A 19,147-nucleotide genomic window follows, 5' to 3' on the forward strand; every position below is an offset into this window, starting at 1 on the left:
TCCTGCAACGCTTTTGCTGCATTTCTCTTCCCTGCTGACAGACACTTGACTCATAAATCTCTCCTAGCTGCGGCTCTGGTAATTAGCAGACTGCTGAGATGTGAACGCTTGAGGTACTGCTGTAGCACTCCACTGCAAACTCAGGCAGACGTCACTACACTGGTTACAGATCATTCATTCACATCCAGCAGCTATGCACATATTTCAGTACATGAAAAAAACTACACCATGCCAAAAGCTCAGGCTCTTGGGAGGGACGTGTTGTACACCAGCAGCCTGACTAGTGGGGAAGCCTTATGCTCCTGAGCTAGCCACAGGCACCTGCAAGTCCTTGTGCCTGCTTCCCTGGGAATGTTTGCTCGGTCACTGGCATCTCGATCAGCCTCATTATGACTCTTTCCTAGCTCACCGGGCTCAGCTCAGGAACATATTTAAACAATGCAGGATGCCATCAAGTTGTATGCTGACAGATGAGAGTAACACAAGCCCTTCCTTCTTGCTGGCTTTGAAAGCCCACTTGTGCAGTTTCCCTGACAGTACCAGCTCTGGCTGTTCACCCAGCTGTGCTTAGAAGCCAATGACTACTACTTCTGTTTTTCTGAAATGATTTCATGGCTTTTTAGCATAGCTGCCTGACGTCGGTGCAAATGGCAATTTCAGCAAGGGACATCAGACACAGCTAAACAGAGGCAGTTATTGCTCTGTTCTTGCTTTGTGTATTAAATTGTTGTATGGAAAGACTGAGGAGCTTCCTGGCTACGCTGCTGCATGTGTGGACAAATATGCCTTCCTGGGGACAAGACAGAAATCTGTGTGAGGAAGGAATGCAACATCAACAGCAGCAAATATCTCTAGAAATTCCCAGTTTGTGCTCCAGCATACTCCCCTTTCCCCTTTCCCCTTTCCCCTTTCCCCTTTCCCCTTTCCCCTTTCCCCTTTCCCCTTTCCCCTTTCCCCTTTCCCCTTTCCCCTTTCCCCTTTCCCCTTTCCCCTTTCCCCTTTCCCCTTTCCCCTTTCCCTTTTTTTTTTTTTTTTTTACATAGCTTTAATAGTTAGGTTTTACCTAGATATTCTCTAGATTCAGACATCTGAATGAAGGTTGATTGCAACAGGAAAAAGTTCATGCTGTCTGCCCCTACCTGCCCCACTGATATGGTTAGTTCAGCTTTACTGAAACAGTAGGTAAGGGAATAGAAGTTGCTTTTATTTCTAATCATGCAACAACTGTTATTAGTAAGTTTAAAATCATTACATGAAGGCAAAGACGAATACAACTTCTTGTAACCTTGCCCGGTTGTTAATTGCTCTAATACTCTTGGAGGTGTTTTTAAGGAGAGAAGTTCCTTTCTGTTCTCCCTGCTGCCTGCCTCCCCTCCTTGCCCTGCACTGCTGCTGCAGATTCTCGCCTGTCACGTTGGGCATTCAGCAGTTAGAAAGGTCTGTGGGGATGTGAGACTTGAAAATCCAAGTTATTTACTTGATATGACTATCAAAGGGTTGAAGGTGCCTAGTGAGTAGGGAAATGCACCTGTAAGCATTTAGGAGAAGCAATTGGAATCATATCTTCTCTCGAGCTTTCTCAGCAATCAAGCTGCCCCACCACTCTGAAAGTTTGCAGTAATGTTAATGAGATTGTAATGTCAGGAATAGGACCAAAACATAGCGTTATTAAAAAGTAACAACAGCTGGGATGTGGACCTTAAACCAAATCCAGATTCAGATATCAGCACAAATGAGTTGGCCTTGCAGTGCAGTACAGGAGTGTCGTGATAGTGTGAATGCCATGGGTTCCATATGTAGAACAGTTTTTTTGCGTGTCTGCTATATGTTTGTATGTAAATCAATTTATAGCAGTAAATGCAACCATAATAAATCTTTGATTTCACTCAAATGTGAAAGTTCTAACAAATACTGTTGGGAAGCCATGGCATAAATACGGTGAAAGAGTAATAACCATATGTGATTAAAGACAGATGTCACTTGCATATGCAGTTCTGGATACTAGATTATGAACGTTTTCCTAATTTTTTTTTTTTTCCCAAGGTATTTATTTTCTAGATTAGCACGTGGTGTTATATAAGTTACTAAAGTGTCCAAAAACAGTGATTAATGTTTGTAATCAGCATTCTTTGACTCTGCTCTTTACTCTATTTTTTGAAAGAGCAAATACAAAGGGGGTTTGTTGCTTTTAACTGAACTTGGTAAAATTGGCCATGTACAGTTAAGGGAAAAGTTTTACCCTTTTCATATGCAGAAAAATTTCTAGGAAAGGCACTTCCCTTCAGTCATGCATGTTAGGGATATATGCACTTAAAAAATAAAACTTGCAATCTTTATTGTACTTTTAAGTGTGAGAAAAGACATGAGGAGTTATTCATGGATACTGATTGTTTTAACAGTATTTAAAGAAAAGCATGAAGTGGGGCTATAAATCTACGTGAGCTGAAAGTGATTGTGATCAAGAATTACTTAAAGGAATTTATCATTTATTCTGTCATGAGAATCATTTTCTTCTATAAATAAGAGATCTCCTTGGCTTGTGTTCTTTATGTCTCTGGTGATGAATGAGCTGCTTATTCTCGGAGAGCAGAGTTTCTTTGGGCTTGCATCATGGTTACAGTGCATCTGACCAAGCTTTGGGCTGACATGAATGCTGTTTTCAGTGAGGGCTGGATATGTGCCAGATCAGTGCAAGTATAATGCTATGGGATAGTTAAACTTTGTCTTCTGCATCAGTGGTACTGCTAGGTGTGGAACTCGACTTCAGAACAGCTTTAATTATCTATAGGGTATTTCAGTTGTTTGGCTGTTTAAAAATCTGTTTGGCTTTGCAAGTTAATGTCATTTACTTAAAATTGCCTTGCCACTTGGGGAGAGCTGGTAGGGGAAAACAAGTATGCAGTCATTGTAGATTGTTGGATTTGTATATGTTATTTTACTTATCTGTCAGTGGTGTGGCCCTGGTATCAATTCAGCACTTGTCCCTGCACTGTACATCACACAGCCTCTTGTCTTGCCAGATACCTCACTGGCGAAGTTAGTGGCTGCTTAGCCCCTTATGCTTAATTAAGCTTTGTTTGAATTTGCTATTCCTGGAAACTAAGAAGGTATTTGAGTTTCATAGACATACTTGAAGTTTTGAATGTGACCCATGCCTTGAGGTAAGAAGGGATTGGTGTTCTGTGGTTTTCAGGCTGTGTATTGTAAAGCCAAAACATTATCGGCATCATGGATTTGGCATGTCTCCAGTTTAGAGAGACGGGCCCCAAGGCTCATTAAGCATTAAGATTTAGGTTCATGTGAGGACATCTGAAACAGTTTTATATGAACCCAGAGTTTTTAATCTTTAAGTTTTATTACCGTGTTAAAATGAAGAGCTATTTATTTGTGTGGTTTAGGTGAGGGGTCAAGGGTAACGTAAACCATAGTGCTCAGCTGTGTGCATGAGAAGGGGAGAATGGCCATTGAGGACCATGCCTGAGCACAACTAGAATGGCCTGTCTTTGTATTTATGTCAAAAAAAAGAAATATGCATCTCAGCAGACTAAATAGTAGGGTTTTTCCAGCGTAGGTTGGTGATTGACAGAGCAAGAGACTACGGAACACTGATCCATTCAAACTGAGTTTTGCTGAAGTGCAAAGCAAGGCAATCCTGTGAGAGGTTTCGGCTTTCCAAGAGTTTATGATTAAGAAATTGTTTTGGATAAATACTTTGGGTAATTATCCACACTTATTGCTGCTCCCTGTAAAGCTGAGAGCTGTAAATCTACAGGTACATGAGACAGTCTGCGTGTCTACATTGTGGCAGTAGGTTCTGTATAAATAGTCCTCGTGAAGGCACAATCTTCCCTCTTGCCTTTCTTGAGCTGTTTTGCAAAGCCTCTATCTCGTTCGTATTTTTAGTCTTTGGCAGAGCAAGGCCCATGCAATGCTGTGTTTGGCTGACTTGTTTTCTCAGTCCTACAGGTTTGCGTAGTTCTGTATTCTCCTTTTACTTATTAGACGGGACTGTGAGCCTTTTATATGACAAAGTCAGTTCTGTTTCGCATGTTAAAAAAGCACCTTGTTCATCTGACCCTACATAAATAATAACAGGGGCATCATTAGCAATCACTCAAGAATGTTTTCCCAAAAATATTTTTGTGACCTCAGGAACATCTCGATATTTTGAAACTTCTTTGACACTTCCTTTGCAACAAAAATCTATTGACTTTTGTTGTCTGTGTTGTTTCAATACGATTTGCCTGTATTTAAGATTAATAGTGGGTTTTCCTAGCCTTTTCAACTACTTTTGGGCTTTTTGGAGCTGCCACTATGTAGCATAAGGTAAAAATATGTAGATACTGAAACGGGTTGGATTAATAATTGTCAAGTGCTGAGAGGCTGCTTGTTAGAATATAAATCTGTAAAAATTAAAAAAGATAAATGTCTTCTTGAAGGCTTATTGTGGATTGAATTTCCTGAACTCTCAAATATGAAACGCCTTCTTACTTTAAGTTCAGGTCACTAGGAAGCTTTTCTTTTTAGGAATATGATCTGCTATTTGAGCGAAGAACTCTGTTGGATACATATCCATCCAGGCTGGAATCATCTGTGAATGGCACATCATCTCAACCTTTCTTTCTTTTTCTTTTTTCTTTTTTTTTTTTTTTTTTTTTTTTTTTTTTTTTTTTTTTCATTTCTGAAGCTTATTCTCTGAAAGTGCTTCTGTTCCATTTCCTCTTAGAAACAAGGTCTTCTTAGAGGCTGGGTTTTGGCAACCATCCTCCGAATATTTTCTTAACTGACGCTTTCTTGCAAGAATTTCATGTGCAGTTGTCTTGGTGCTTTTCATTAGATCTTTTATCAGCTGTTGCCTGAAACGCCTTCTCTTCCTGGCAGAGGTTTTTCAAATTCTTAACTGCTGATAAACAACCCCAGGAAGGTCTCATAGGTTAGTCACACAGTGGCTAGTCCTGATTTCAGCCTGGCTGTCCTACTGCAGAGATACTTTATCTTCTGGAATTTCAAGCCTTGGGGACGGTACCAAATAGAGCAATTGATTCTTCCCATACCTACCAGAGTTGTTTTGCAGGGGGAAGGAAATGACCTAGCTTCTCCCTATAAGAGGGGGAATGGATCAGCTTTCCAGTGCCATTGTGCCCTGATGTTTCCATAAGGTAAGGCAGCTCTCAGGGTTTATCTACTGTGCAGAGTCTTACCAGCAACATGTAGCAGCCAACTACCAAAGGATCTAAGCCAGGATCTGGCCAGGGGAAGGGGTGGATGGATGTGTGAATATTGCACTGGAAGTGGGTGAGAACTTTAAGGAGAGAAGTGAAGAACAGAGGACTAACCTGACTCAGGGCAGGTGCGTAAATGCCAGAGGGGTTGGACAGAAATCCTTGCTAAGAGCCTGAAGGATCTTGCGAATGGGTCAGGCATATGTGTAGAGACTCATGTTTTACAGATGGAACCTGAAGAGCTTTGATTTTACCCTGTGTTGGGTTGCTGCCTTTTGGGGGCTTGGTAGGATTGCTTTTTTTTTTTTGCCTTCATCATACTGTATTTTAGTCCTTTAAAGAACTGTTTTATCTTGTCTTTGCTTCATTTTGCTATGTCGTTGCTTCTTTTACTGATAAAATGTTTCATTGTCGTATGTTCTTTTTGGTTATGTCAGAGAAATGCAGATTATATCAGGTACTAAAACAGCCTCAATAGAAGTACAGAAGTCTTTATATTATTATTTTTTCTTTTTTTTCCTCGCCATATCATTTAACAAAAGTAACTGTTAAGAGTAACTGTTAAGAAACCGTTAATCTCCAAAATGTTTTCTGTAAGAAGCAAGTTGCTTGAAAGCTGAAGCTTTTTAAGAGTCCTGCCTAACCTTGTTTTACCAGCTGTCTCCAAAATGCCTGTTGGTCACCAAACCCCTGCTATCAAAAAGGGCCAAGCTTGGAGACTATACTTACAGTCTCCTTTTGAGAACAGTACCAAAGGACATTGTTTTATGGTTTGTTGCCACCCCTGTTCCCTCACCATGTGATATGAGACCTTAAATAAGCAATATCTTACTGGAGAGGAAGGGAAAATAGAAAAATCATAGAAGATTTAAAATAATTCTGTTTTTTCTTCACTCAGGACTGCTTGGTTGGATTTGTCCCATTGACATCTGGTTTCCTAGATTCCTAGTTGCAGGAATATGAAAAGTAGTACCTTTTAAAAACAAAACAAAGAAACAAACAAAAAAGACACTTCTATTCCAACTTCAGCACTCAGCTCTGACCATTTATACACTATCTCACGTAAGAGAATGTGATACACAGTGGTGTAAAGGTTTTGTTGTGTTTTTTAGAAGATGAGCATCCATTTGTGGATTTTCTCTATTCAAAGAATACAACTGTACAAATATGTAAACTAAATGTATGCTTGGGAAAACCTGAGCTTGCAACTGGTGGATCTTAATTTTGGGGATGGGAAAGGGGGCTCCTAATTTACATTTAGGAGCAAACAGTGCATTTGCCTTTGTTGTCCTCACAACAAAGGATATCTGCCTGAATATACCTGAGCTCTGATGATTTTTACTGCGCAAGAAAAAGGACTACTTCTGTGGAGGAGAGAGGGTCAGTAGGAGATAGGAGGTACTCAGAGAAATGAGTGATCATTCCAAGTCTCAGGACAAGTGGGTATCCATTTGTCCCAAACCCTCTATCAGCACCTGCCAGTAGACACCTTAGTGCCTTCACTAGATGGCCAGCATTGCTAAAATGGCCACCCCGATCAGGTGTTTGAGGTGGAGGATTGTAATATGTCATCAACTAGGTGTGTGTTTTTGAGCAGATGCCTTCAAGTGTCTTCCTACTGCAGGAACAGGAGAGTGAATACTGCCACAGTATTTTCCATACCTTTCTCAGGAGTTGCAGAAATACAAAGATATTTTTAAAGACATAATTTAATGTACTAGAATGATCTGCTCAGCAGTGCTTCTGATGCTTTAAGTTATCAAAGATAGGATTCAAGAAGTATGTGAATTTGTCTTCTCTCTTTTTTTTTGGGTGGTGGGAGGGGTGTAGTCTCAAAAAATTCTCAGAGATAACCCACAAGATTGGAAAACAGACTCGAATTGTTCCCCTGTCCATTTTTGCATATGGTGCTGTTATCTAGCCTTGCTGTGCAGTTAAGTGCAGAAAAAATAGCTGCTTCTGGTTGTGGTCACGCTGTCTCTTCTCTGCTGCCTGTACTATGTTAGCTAGCACAGTTCTCTGCCGGGTACTGGTTGCTAATGTTTCTGAATGGTACCGCTTGTTTCTTACAAGACATTTTTTGAGTGGTGCAGAAAAGTGACAGCTGATGTTTATGAACACCCTGCTGTAGTCAACACACCCTGCTGTGGTTGGGGGGCCGGTGCCATGGGGCCAGAGGAAGGCTGCAGAGTTTGTCTCCTCCGTTCACTTGTTCGCAGGCCTCATGTCTGAGGGTCTTCTCCTCTGAAGGAGCCCAGGGTTAGGGTTGTGAGAGTCACATAGCCTGGAGCTTTTTGGCCAGGTTGGTGGCCGAGCCAGCTTGCAACACTTGGCATTTTGGCATCTGGACTGTTGCTGGAGATGAGGCAATGGTTTGGAAGCAGCCAGTCGACTCTGGAAGAAAGCTGCCTTTGGCACGTTCTTCAGTGAGCCAGTCCTGAAGGTTTTTAGTGCCAGACTGTTTAGAGATGTTTCCAACAGGAGGTAAACATTTTAATAATAGAGACCTTTCTTCCACAGGCTTTTCCATCTTGCCCTGTCCCATTTCCTCCCTCTTCAGACTCCAAGCCGTGATCTAAAGTGTTGTTTATTCCCTGATCTTTTCTTTCGTTTTATCCCTCTCCCTTATTTCACAGGGAAGCCTGTACAAGGCACTTTGATGATTTATTTAGAATGGGCTTTGACTTCTGGGGTTTCCATTAAGAGCTCTTTATTTTACTTTCTGTTATTGTCTATGGCATTTGATGTGCTTCTGCAGTATTGGTTATTGTGTCTGATTTATTCGCATTTTAGTAATAAAGAAAATGGGATGCTTTACTTAATACTTTTTTTTTTTTCCTTGAGTCAGAATAGGCACTGTGACAAAACTAGAGTATTCAGTAAGAAGTGCTTTAAAGAAAAAGAAATCGTTAGTTGACTTTTGCAGCAGCTAAATGAAAAATATTAGTTTATATTGCTTGCTGTGCAAGTCTGAAAAATAAGTTTGTGCCTTTGGGAAAAATAAAGTAGTTTTTGTTTGCAAAAAACCGTGAAATAAAATGATGACTCTAGGAAAAGAGTGGCTCTTTTCTTCCCATTTCATTGTTTCTAGGACATATTAGTTTTAGATGTTAGCATAAGCAGAAGGCAGGAATAGTACCGCAGTCTGTATGAGGCTGGATTGCACAGTTTTTCACTGCAAGATGATTAAAAAGAAAAAAGTCCCCCCAGCTCCCCAAAACCTGGTTCACATTGTGTTCATTGCCATGTGTGGTTATGGTAGGCTGCTGGAAGGGGTAGTTCCTGAACGGAGACTGCCTGCACCAAGTGAGATACCTCTCTTTCATTGTAGACACTCTAATTTTTAGAGTTTTAAACTACCATAGGCCTCTTTTTTGATTTCTTTCAAGATCTTGAATTTGAAATGAGTGTCTTGATCTGATGATTTTCTTTCCAGTGGTTGGGACTGAATTTTTGGCCTTTGCATAAAAAGCACAATAAGGTTTTCTCTTGGGGGAAGGGTGGTAGAGAAACACAGTTTGTTGCAAGAGGATTTTATGATGAAAATTCCTCACCCTGCAGCACAGAAACTGCTGGACTGTTCTTTCTGAGCTGTGGTGATACCCAGATACCCTCAGGGTTTCTGCTCTCAGTTCCTTCCAGACATGCCTTGCCCCTAGGCAGGGGAGGCAGACTGATGTGACAACATTTTCCCACAGCCTGTCAAGACTGATGTGATCTACATCAATTTGGGAGATGAAGGAAATATTGTTGGGATTCTGTGCTGTGGATATTTTTCCTTCTTTTCAATTTCTTCATTTCAGTGATGAAGCTTTGGGTACGCGCATTTTTGGGAGGGGAAAATGGGGAGAATCTCCACAGCCATAATAAAATGCTTATACGCTGGGCACAAGTGTTTGATAATTTGCATTTTGTGACTTAGCACTCATAAATACTCCTTTCTCATGACAGGTTGCTGAATGCAATAAAGCCGGGATTGATAAAAAAGATCAATAGACTACCGACCCCCATTGCAGGTTTGGTGAGTATATCAAATGGAGAAAAATCTTGGTTTTGTGACTGTGTGATTTAGATAGCAATTATTTTTGTAATTTGAACTCTTCTAACTTACTGAACTCAGACAGTCCTGCTGAAATCTGAACAGTGCAGACATCTGAAGACCTTCCAGTCTATTTTTTTTTAGAAGGGGGACGTATTCAGGAGGGAGTGTATTTTTAGAGGAAAAATATCTTCTTGGTTATATACTGTCTGAGAGTTTCGGCTCTAGCTCCCTAAGAACTCAATTGTATACTTTTCAAGCTGTGACCGCAAAAAGATAGCTTTTTGGAAAGAAAAAAAAATGTATTTGTATATTTTGTCTCATTTGCCTTTTCCTCGGAACACCACAGTCTGCAGATAACATTCATTGCAGGACTATCTGGGGAACCATTTCGTGTTGACTTTACGGGCAGAGCAGAAGTTGGCCATAATCTGTCATGAGCAAGGAAGACCACAGAGGATGTACTTACAGCCTGTGGGCTGAACCTGACCCTTGAGACAGTTTTCTCCAACTCTTTGGAGTGCTGGTGTTCAGAGGGTCACCTCAAGGGGGTGGCACGGTCTTGTGCCTGCTGCTGGGACGGACAGTGTGGGTATGAATGGGTGCTGGGTGTAGGGTATGTGAGACAGAAATCTGGCTGTATTGATTTTGTTTTGTTTTGTTTTGTTTTTGGCCTCAAGATGTGGCTAAGAATAAAAGGGCCTCTTGGGTGTGTGGAGGGTGACCATCCTCAATTTAGACTAATGATACACTTGCATACATAGTTCTTTTCTCTTACGACACTACTGATGTTTTAACTTAGTTTTGCAAGATTCTGAATGTATTAGTTGCTGATAGTTGAGGTCAACCTTCCTTTATTATCCAGCATTAAAAAGTTTCAATGTGTTCAGAAACCATGCTACATTCATTTTTAAATTGGTTCCGTAATGTAATTACCTAGCTGTAGATTGACAGGCCCATTTCTGCATGAATACCACATAGTTTTAGAATTTCATTTGTGATCCCTACCACCCCGTTTGTGATGCTTCCCCGTGTGCTTTTGTTTTGCCTCTAAAACCCATCTAGCTTATTCCTACCCAAGCCTAATTGAAAGGTGTACTTGGAATAAGCTGCTGCAAAAGATGCCAGTAGTGTAATTCTCATTTCCTTGTACCCCATTCATAAAAGATTCCATTTTTGTTATGACTGTTTTTAGAAGATGATATTAAATTACATTGTGTTGTTGTTTTTGTTTTTTTTTTCTTATTCATGTGTAAAATCCCAAAGGTAAGTTGATTGTAGAAGGAAGGACGTGGAAACATTAATTGTGTGCGTGTTCTCATTTTTTGAGATAAAGCTCTCACTTGCCAGATGTATGTCTACAAAGCAGTAAGAAAAAAAATGTTTTTCAAGCTATTAATAATACAGCAGCTTGTTGTTGGTTTTTTTTTTTTTTGTCTTGGAAGGTGACTTTTTTTTTTTTTTTTTTTTTTTACTTCTGTACCCATGTCCTTTAGTTACCTTAAGTAATTATTTTTCTAAATATTTTTCCTAATACAGTAGTAGACTGTTTAAAAGTTCACTGGCACTTCTGGCTTTTTGAATGTTGCTAATGGGTGTTTTTACCTACTATGCTGTAAATAGATCATTCCAAACTAAGCAAGCCTTCCAACAGAGACGTGCTTTGAAACATGTCTAGTGCTGTACCTGTTGACTTTTGTTGCCATTTTTACTTAGTGGTGAGCGATTGCTTCAAGGATTGTGTGCAAATTTAAAATTATTGAGTACGATTGTCTGTTAGCATGAATTTATGGCATAATATTTTAAGGTACAGACATCACTACTGTGTTTGAGCACATAGTGTATCTTTTTCTTCTCTCACACCTGTACCATGTCCATATGCCTTAAAAAAAAAAATAAAAAAATTAACATTACTTTCCAGAAACAGTCAGAACTCCTCGATGGTTGACTGCATGTGAGGGACATTCCTTTATTTATTGCTGATTTCTCTTTATTATCTTAGCTTTGGTTGGCTTGACATAGTATATAGTAACTTTTCCAGTTATTTCACCTCAGTGTGTGTGATTTCCTCCAGTACTCATGGAAATACCATGGAAGCATAACTACCTCTTTTGCTTTGAGTGAAATGTGTGCTTTTGAACTCCTAAATATTGCTTCTGCCTAAAAAGTGTAACTTAATCACTCTACCTTAATTTCTTCCCTATAGCTGATAAAATAAGTATATAATTCACTAGTAGAGGCAACAGGTAGGTTTTATGTTTTAGGAAATTGCAGCTAAAAGTTATGAGTAATGGTAAAGTACTCACTTTTGTTTCATCATTAACCTCTAGAGGCATAAACAGTCATGTATTATGTAGCTCTACAAAATGTCTACTTGAGTCTACTTTATTTCTCCAAATGATGGTCTATTTTGCTCCTTTGTTATTATAAGGACAAATGAAGAAGTACGCTTTAGTGAAGGAAATTAACACTAAACTGTAGGCCTCTACTGGGGATATGCTGAGATATTCATCTGGAATTATTATCAACTCTAAAAATTTTGCCTATATTTGGTGTTCGAGTGATTTCTTATAACATTGCTGTGAAGTATTATGTGCAACTGCTCTACTGTTGACAGATTGAATTCTTCAAACTTTTCCTGGTGTTTGAAGCTAGATGAACCTGCAGTTACTCTGAAATTCTTACTGGTGATTTCCTCATGCGGTTTAAGAGAGAATGGCTTATTTGCAGACCTTTTGTATACCAGAACAGCAATCATGTAATCATGTAAGCAAAATTTATTGTTTCATGGCATGGCAGTGTTAGAGTAAGGACTCAGGGTTTTGCACACCACTCTATTAAGTGCAGGCTGTATAAATGGACAAAGATGATCTTTGTCTGGTTGCAGGCCTAAGTCAGGATGTGGATTGTATGCAACATTACATATAGAATTACATATGCTCAGCGTGGCAGGCCTGTTTGTAATTTGCTTTCATCTCTGGAAGTGCCGACTGGTTCTGTTATCACAGCAGAGATGATGCATTGCTTTAATGAAATAAAACGTAGGACCAATGGCTTGGTATTCAGACTTGCAGTGAGTATGAAGTTTGATGAAATGCTTTCTTATTCTTGTTCATTATACATTAATCCAGATAGCTAATACTCCCACCAAAAAGCAAATTCACAAAACATCCAAGGAACATATTAAACACATGTAGGATTAACAGGCTTTGCTGAAAGAGCCACGTTTCCAGGAGAAATTTTCTCATGCTAGAAGTTGATACTGAACATCTTTGTTTTAAAGCTGTTAGCTTTCCAGAAGTATCATTTCGTGTATTTAATTGTGCAAGCCTGGAAAAGTATTTTGGCTGAGTTTTTAATTAAAAGACCACAATGATGGATGAGTAAAGTACATTGAATATAAGTGATTTTTACAAAACCAACAATTTTTCAGTGAGTTGCTGTTGGTTTCCTTCATTGGGTATGATGTTCAGAGTGGGCACAACTTATTTTTAAGGTTCCTACAATTTTGTACAACTATATCATTATATATTTAATTCTATAAAAATAACACATCTGCAGCACCCTAGGTAAGCAATGCTCTATAATGCTAACCACTATATGTCAACTATCTTTTTCCTTTAAAAATATTCTAGTTCTTGCTTCCTGTCCCTAAATAATGTCACTCTGTGAGAAAAGAAAAGGTTTCTGCCTTATCTTTTGTTTGACAGAGTTTAGGAGAGTTTATAGCATTACTTCAGTTCCTTGAACAATCCCCACAGGAGCTTAGACACTTACTTCAGAGACTGTGTGAAAGACTCTCACATATAATAGTAGGAAGTAGCCAAGACAAAGTTAAAGGGCTGAACTTTAGCTTGTATCTTGGCTCATATTTCAACACTACTGAATAAAAATCTGTTTACGATGGTATCCAGTTTTCAGCTTGTGCATGGTCCTCATCTTTGTATGTGTGATATTTGTATGACTTAGCAATGCAAAAAATAGCCCAGTGAAAGTCACCTGGTTGCATAGTTATTGCACTGAGGTGAGCAGAACTGTAACTTACTGTTTAAAAAAAAAAGCTTCTTCCTTTGAAAGCAAGATATTTTTTTCAGTGATTATTTTCCTAGGAAGTTTCTCTTGGCAAAATGTTCTCTGGGAACTTGCTATGAACCTTATCAAGAATAGCTACCTGTCTGTTGGTGCTGGTAATTTGCTTTTATGCTGTCCTGTTGCATAAACTCCAATGTTTTTTGATGTCATATGATGTCTCAACAGTATTTCAGCATTGTATTCATTAGCTTTCAGGAATTTGTACCTCTAATTAAGTTCAGCAAATTAAATGATTTTTCTTCATGATATGAGCCTGAAAATGTAATTATAAGACACAAGTATAGTAAAGACACAAATATAATGTCACAGAATTAAAAATAATTTAAGGAGATAGAAAAATACATGGACCTTTAATTGATGTATATTGTTTTTTATTAATCTTTCTAACTCGTACTTCCATGTTGTTATGTTTTTGTTGAAGGAAGAATGAGAAAACATATTTTTTTTAGTTTCCCACTCTCCCTCTAATTCCATATAGCACTTTCTGGAAAGAGCCAGCTTCTACTGTAATGTCTAGATCCATAAACCATGATAATTTGTTTCCTTAATTTGTGCTTCTTATTTCTGCTGCACAAATTCATTTACCAGCACAATTGTATCCATAAAGAAGTCCTGCTGTGTGAGGTGTGGTACATGTGAAGTAAACAGAAGCAAGATTTCCTCACTGTCTAACAGGAGTAAGTTCTTGGCACTCACATCCCACAAGCATTTTTGGGAATGTTGGTGGAAAACAAAGCATCAAACAGCAGAGCAAAATCCCATGCAAACCATTCTGTCATGGTTTCTGTGGATCTTCTTAGTAGTAATTGGTTTCTTTATACCTCCTGTGCATGCCTTCAGTTCTGGTATCTGAATGTTTGACTAGAACAATACTTACTGTCTGGCCAGTGGTTTGGAACAGCACTGTGTGCTTTGGCTCATCCTGTACTGTAATGTAAATGGACACTACAACAATAATGTCCTTGGGAAAGGGAGGAAAAAAAAAGTTTGCGTTTGCAGTGTTTCTGTATGCTTATTTTTTTCCTGAAAGTTCACTTTATTTTTCCTTTGAATTAATTTTTCGTTTAGATTTTCCTGCTTATTTGATTTGGTGTCATCTTAGCCAGACAGATTTTACCTTCTAACATTCCTGTGTAATGAATTCAGCTGTATGCTGTACACACAAAGATGTCAAAGTTTTATGAAGAATACAAAAATAAACTAACAGGTGTTTCTTAACCAGGGTGTTTGTAAACAGGGCCCGCATGGAACAATCTACAGGGACAGTGGAGTTAATTTGTCAGACGACGAAAACAGCCATCAGCTCAAATTTGGCAGGAAGCACAGAGCGAGTGGCCTGTTGTTTTAGACTGAATTGAAAGTTTTTATTGCTCCAAATTAACCATGCAAATACTGTCCAGAAAGCATCGTTCTCCTCCCATTTAAATAAAAAACAGTGCAAAACACAATGCTGGCATTTTGTTTAATATTTTATTGGTTGAAATGATTGTACTTGCCATGCTGTTGAATTTGGCTCAGAAACGCACATACTTTTGATGCTGGAAACTAATCATCCATCTGACAGTATCGTATGTACCAAAGACTTATTCCATGGCTGCACTTGGCTTTGTTGCCCAGACCTCCAAGTTTGGGCTTTAACCTGGTGTACAGATGTGAGAGAGGCTGAAATCATAGGAAATTAATAAGAAGTGAGCCATCAAAAAGCAAACAAACAAACACTGGAGGTAAATGAGCCAACCTGGTATTTGCCTTTGACTGTTGGAGCTGAGTTTAGCTACAAATACCAGCTCGCAGTAGTCTTTGTGTCCTGCAGTCTGGCTGATGAGCTGACCTTAATATCCAGGAGAGTGCCTTCTGTCTTTAGCTGCCAGCAGAGCTGGATGGCTGTAGGCAAAGCTTGGGGCAAGGGACACCTTGCGTGGTTCTGAAATTGAAAGTTTTTCAAGTTTCTGTGTGCTTTGTACACCTCTGGTCTCAGCCAGCACTCACAGCCAGAGCTTCTGCAGCCCAACCTCAGTGCTGTCTTCAGGTCCCTCCCTGCGGGTGCTTCCCTGGCTGCAGTGCTTGCGGTGCCCTCGGTGAGCAAAGCTGTTTTTGGCAGGGACCCCTGCTTGCCATGCTCAGGGGACTGTCCCTTTCTGCCATGCTTCTTGCCAGTGCCCAGCAGCATTTCCCTCATTACCAGGTGAAGTCTGTCATACAGGACCCAGGCACCATGCACGGTTTCCTCGTTGGCCAGGATGGCAGCAGCCAACGTCTGTGAAGGTTTGTAGGGTGCGTGCTGTGCACCACAGCTATGGGTGGATGCAAACTGTCACATTGTCATGGCCTCTTCCCAAACCAGATGAGTTAGGGTTCAATGGTGCAGCTTCACAGTCAGCTTAAACTGTGCCCTGAGCCTGCTGAGCATTGCCACTGAGAGTGTCGTGACTTGCTTTGGCCAAGAGCTAATAATATGTGTAAGCTCTTTGTGGGAAGGATCATCTGCTGGTCTGTTTTTGTCTAACACCTCACCCCATGAGTCCTGCACCACGGCCAGGACTCCTAGACGGTATGTTAATACAAATAATAAATAACACTTACAAAAATATCGCAGGCATTCCTGTGTCATTCACAGCCTGTTTTTAGACTGCACTCCCCACTACAGTTTTCAACCACGGCTTTAATTAATAGATTTATAATTAACTTCATTCACATTGAATGATTTTAAATGTTAATATGTAATTCTGAGGTAAGGAGAACTTTTTTCTGTGTGCAAAACCGAGAGGATGGTCACAGTGGAGCAGTTCCTTTCTGATTTTTTTTTTTCTATTTTATTTTTCTTCTGTTTCGCACAGTTTTATTGCCTGGCCTCAAGAAGGGTTAGCTACCTACCACCCTTTAGAAAAAAAGTGCTCAAGTAAAAGCAAGGAACCTACCTGTTGGGGCAGGAAGACAACTGACTTCCGAAGATGCTATTTAAAAACTATACAAATAAAGGCTTTGTGTAGTGATTATTTACACTTTTTTTTTTTTTTTTTTTTGACATAGGAGGCTTAATAAAGTGAAGGATTGTAGGGATAACATTTGAAAATGGCAAAAAGAAAAACATTGCCGCTGCTGAAAACCTAATGCTAGGCAGCTGAAATGTGAACTTGCCCTTATCACAGCATTAACCTTTACTATAAATGACAGAGTCCTTCCTGGGGCTGGGGAGGGCAGCTGGTTTCCAGCAGGAGCTCACTTTGCACCTGTGGAAAATGCAGATTGACCCCTCAATTAATTTTTAGATTAGTTAGCTTTTAGATCATAAAGTCTCCAAGTTCAGCCATGATTTTTATTATGTTGGTTTACTGACTCTGGTCAAGTGATATTTCAGAAATGGCAAGCTTTTGAAGAACAAGGTCTTAATTCATGGAAGTACCAGAAAAATCATAGTTTTGCAAACAAAATGCCATTCTCTGGGTTGCACTTAACTGAAGTAAAGAAGCCAGTGCTGCCTCCAGCCGTTGCCTTAGAAATGAAAGGCCTCCTGAGCAGGATGTCTCCAGCATCTGCAGGCCAACTCCTGCTGCCAACACTTCTCTCAACAGCTGGGCATTTCCAGGAGTTTTCGTGGAGGAATTACATGCCCTGAGCATGAGTGTGCTGCCTGTGATGAGTGCAGCACTGCTAGGGTTATGTCCAGGCAATCTTTGTGTGACTTCTGGTGCAAAATTGATCAGTGTGGCAATGTGGATGAAAGAAGAAAAGAGCTGGTGTGCTGCGTGTGTAGCCCAGCACACTCAAAATCAGCAGGGCTATGACTTCCCATGTCTTGAGGCTAAAAAGTAGCTATCGGCTGTATTTTCAGGTTTTCTCCTTAACAAGGAAAACTAGACCTGTGGCTATGGTTGCTTTCAGCTAATCCAAATATGAGTTTCCTACACCCTCTGCCATGCCAGCACTAGTGCTCATATGGCTGTTAGCTGGAGCAGACAACTGTGAGATGCCTGAAAACCACCCTTCTCCTTCATCACAGAGCTGTAGCATGCAACTGTGTGAGCAGGAAGGAAGGGACCAGCTCGCTGTGGCAGGGAAGGAGCTGCCATTCCTGCTGGCACCAGAATGAACTTCCATCAGCACTAAGCAGCCGTGAAGCTGTAGCTAGGGAGTTTAGACTTGGATGCAATTCTTAAGTTATTGGCCAAACTCAAAGGAGATGGGGATCTGGGAAAGTCTTACCCCAAAATTCCCAGTTTAAAGGCTGTGTTTAAAACTGCACTTAGGGCGCTCACTGCTTCATTCTGGAAAGCCTCTCACAGGTTGGAGCCTGTGGATCTGTGCTATAAATACTGCCTTATCCTCAACTGTCTTTTTCAGTGACATGTAGCCTCTGCTCCGGGGGACAGCTCGATCCCGGTATTTGTTTGACAGAGAGAGAGCTAACTGCAGTGGAAATGGCACTGACTGGCATGAGAATATTTGCTGTATTTGCTGCTACCCTGCGTTCTCACAGCATCTGTGGTGCTGCTATAAAATCCTTGTGATCCTGGAGAATTTGGACAGCTGGGCAACTCTTGAGACGTGAGAGGGGAGGGTGCCTTCCAGGCAGCTCTTAACCTGAGCGGTCCCCTCCAGGCGAGCAGGAACAAAATTTCCACGCTGTTGTCAGACCGACAGATCTGCAAACTCGAAATGGGCCAGCGGGGCCCAGGCTTCCTATTACCAAACCCTTTTGTGACAAGAGAGCAAGCGCAAGCTAGCAACAGCCTGGTGGGACCCCAGCCCATGCACGGCTGATGGTAGAGGAAGAATGCTGCTCCTAATCTCCTGCTGGCTGTGGCTCAGCTCGGTGAATTCTCTTGCCGTTTACGTCTGCTAGCAACTGTTGGTACTGTTTCCATGCAGAAAACCTTTCCGGGTGGCGCGAGTGGCTTTCTGTCAGATGATGTGCGTGTCACCAGCAGCAGCGTACGTGCTGAATGCAGATGACGGGACGTGTCTCCCTCCAAAGATCACACTGCAGTTGTTTCCCTGGCTTAAAACGAACAAGCAAAAGGGGAAACTAGCAGAGTACGTCCCAGTTGCCTTAAAGACCAACGTGCAGTGATTTCTCTGCTTGAAGAGTCTGGAGAAATTGTGCAGTCTGGTGCCGTGGTCAAGAGTTCACAGAGGCTGAAATATCTGACACTGAAGTCTCCTTGCCTTTTGCATTCCTCAGTGCTCCTGGATTAAAGCCACTCACTTCCTTCTTGGCACAGGACTTCCCAATTGTAATGCGCTTCCTTTTAAATGTCCAGAGGTCTAATGATACTATTGTAAACCTGTTAAAATTAATGCTGCAAAGGAAGCGGCTTAGTTAATTGCTTGTGCAAAAATGCGGCGGTAGGCTGAGTTGTCTGACAGAGGTACATCAACACCACTGTTAACCTCTTGAAGTCTGCGTGGCCTTGTGCTACGGTGTGGAAACCCACCCCACGGCTTACTAGGGAGGATCACACATTCATTTTTGGACAAGCCAGATAAATAATAGCCTAGAAAGTTACTACTGCGGTACAGAGACAGTCCTTATGTGTTCGGAGTGGCGTCCTGCTCGAGTCCTCACCATATTGCCACTTTTGTTTGCTTCTGCCCCTAATCCTCATGCAGGCAGTGCTGTCGCTGGGGTGGGGACTGTCTGCTGCTGTGTGGGGCCGGAGTGGGCGCTGATTTATTGCTGGGAGACGCCTGAAAGGGAGCTCTCTTTTCAGGCTTGTAAATAAGTATTGAACTTGCTAAATGTGTGCATGCATGCGGGTGTCTGCTGAGCTCAAGGCAACATGTTTCAGACTGT

General features: G+C 40.8%; 1 protein-coding gene across 8 annotated transcripts in view; it reads left to right on the plus strand.

Moving 5' to 3' along the window:
- LIMCH1 (LIM and calponin homology domains 1) overlaps positions 1–19,147 on the plus strand; it is a 173,048-nt gene that overhangs the window by 65,329 nt on the left and 88,572 nt on the right. For all 8 annotated transcript variants that reach the window (XM_084516523.1, XM_084516524.1, XM_084516526.1 and 5 more), the window contains exon 3: positions 9,174–9,243. In XM_084516523.1, the coding sequence (XP_084372649.1) occupies positions 9,174–9,243 (70 nt within the window). The remainder of the gene's footprint in view (positions 1–9,173; positions 9,244–19,147) is intronic.

This window comes from Aythya ferina (assembly GCF_964211825.1).
Source record: "Aythya ferina genome assembly, chromosome: 4".
NCBI lineage: Eukaryota > Metazoa > Chordata > Aves > Anseriformes > Anatidae > Aythya > Aythya ferina.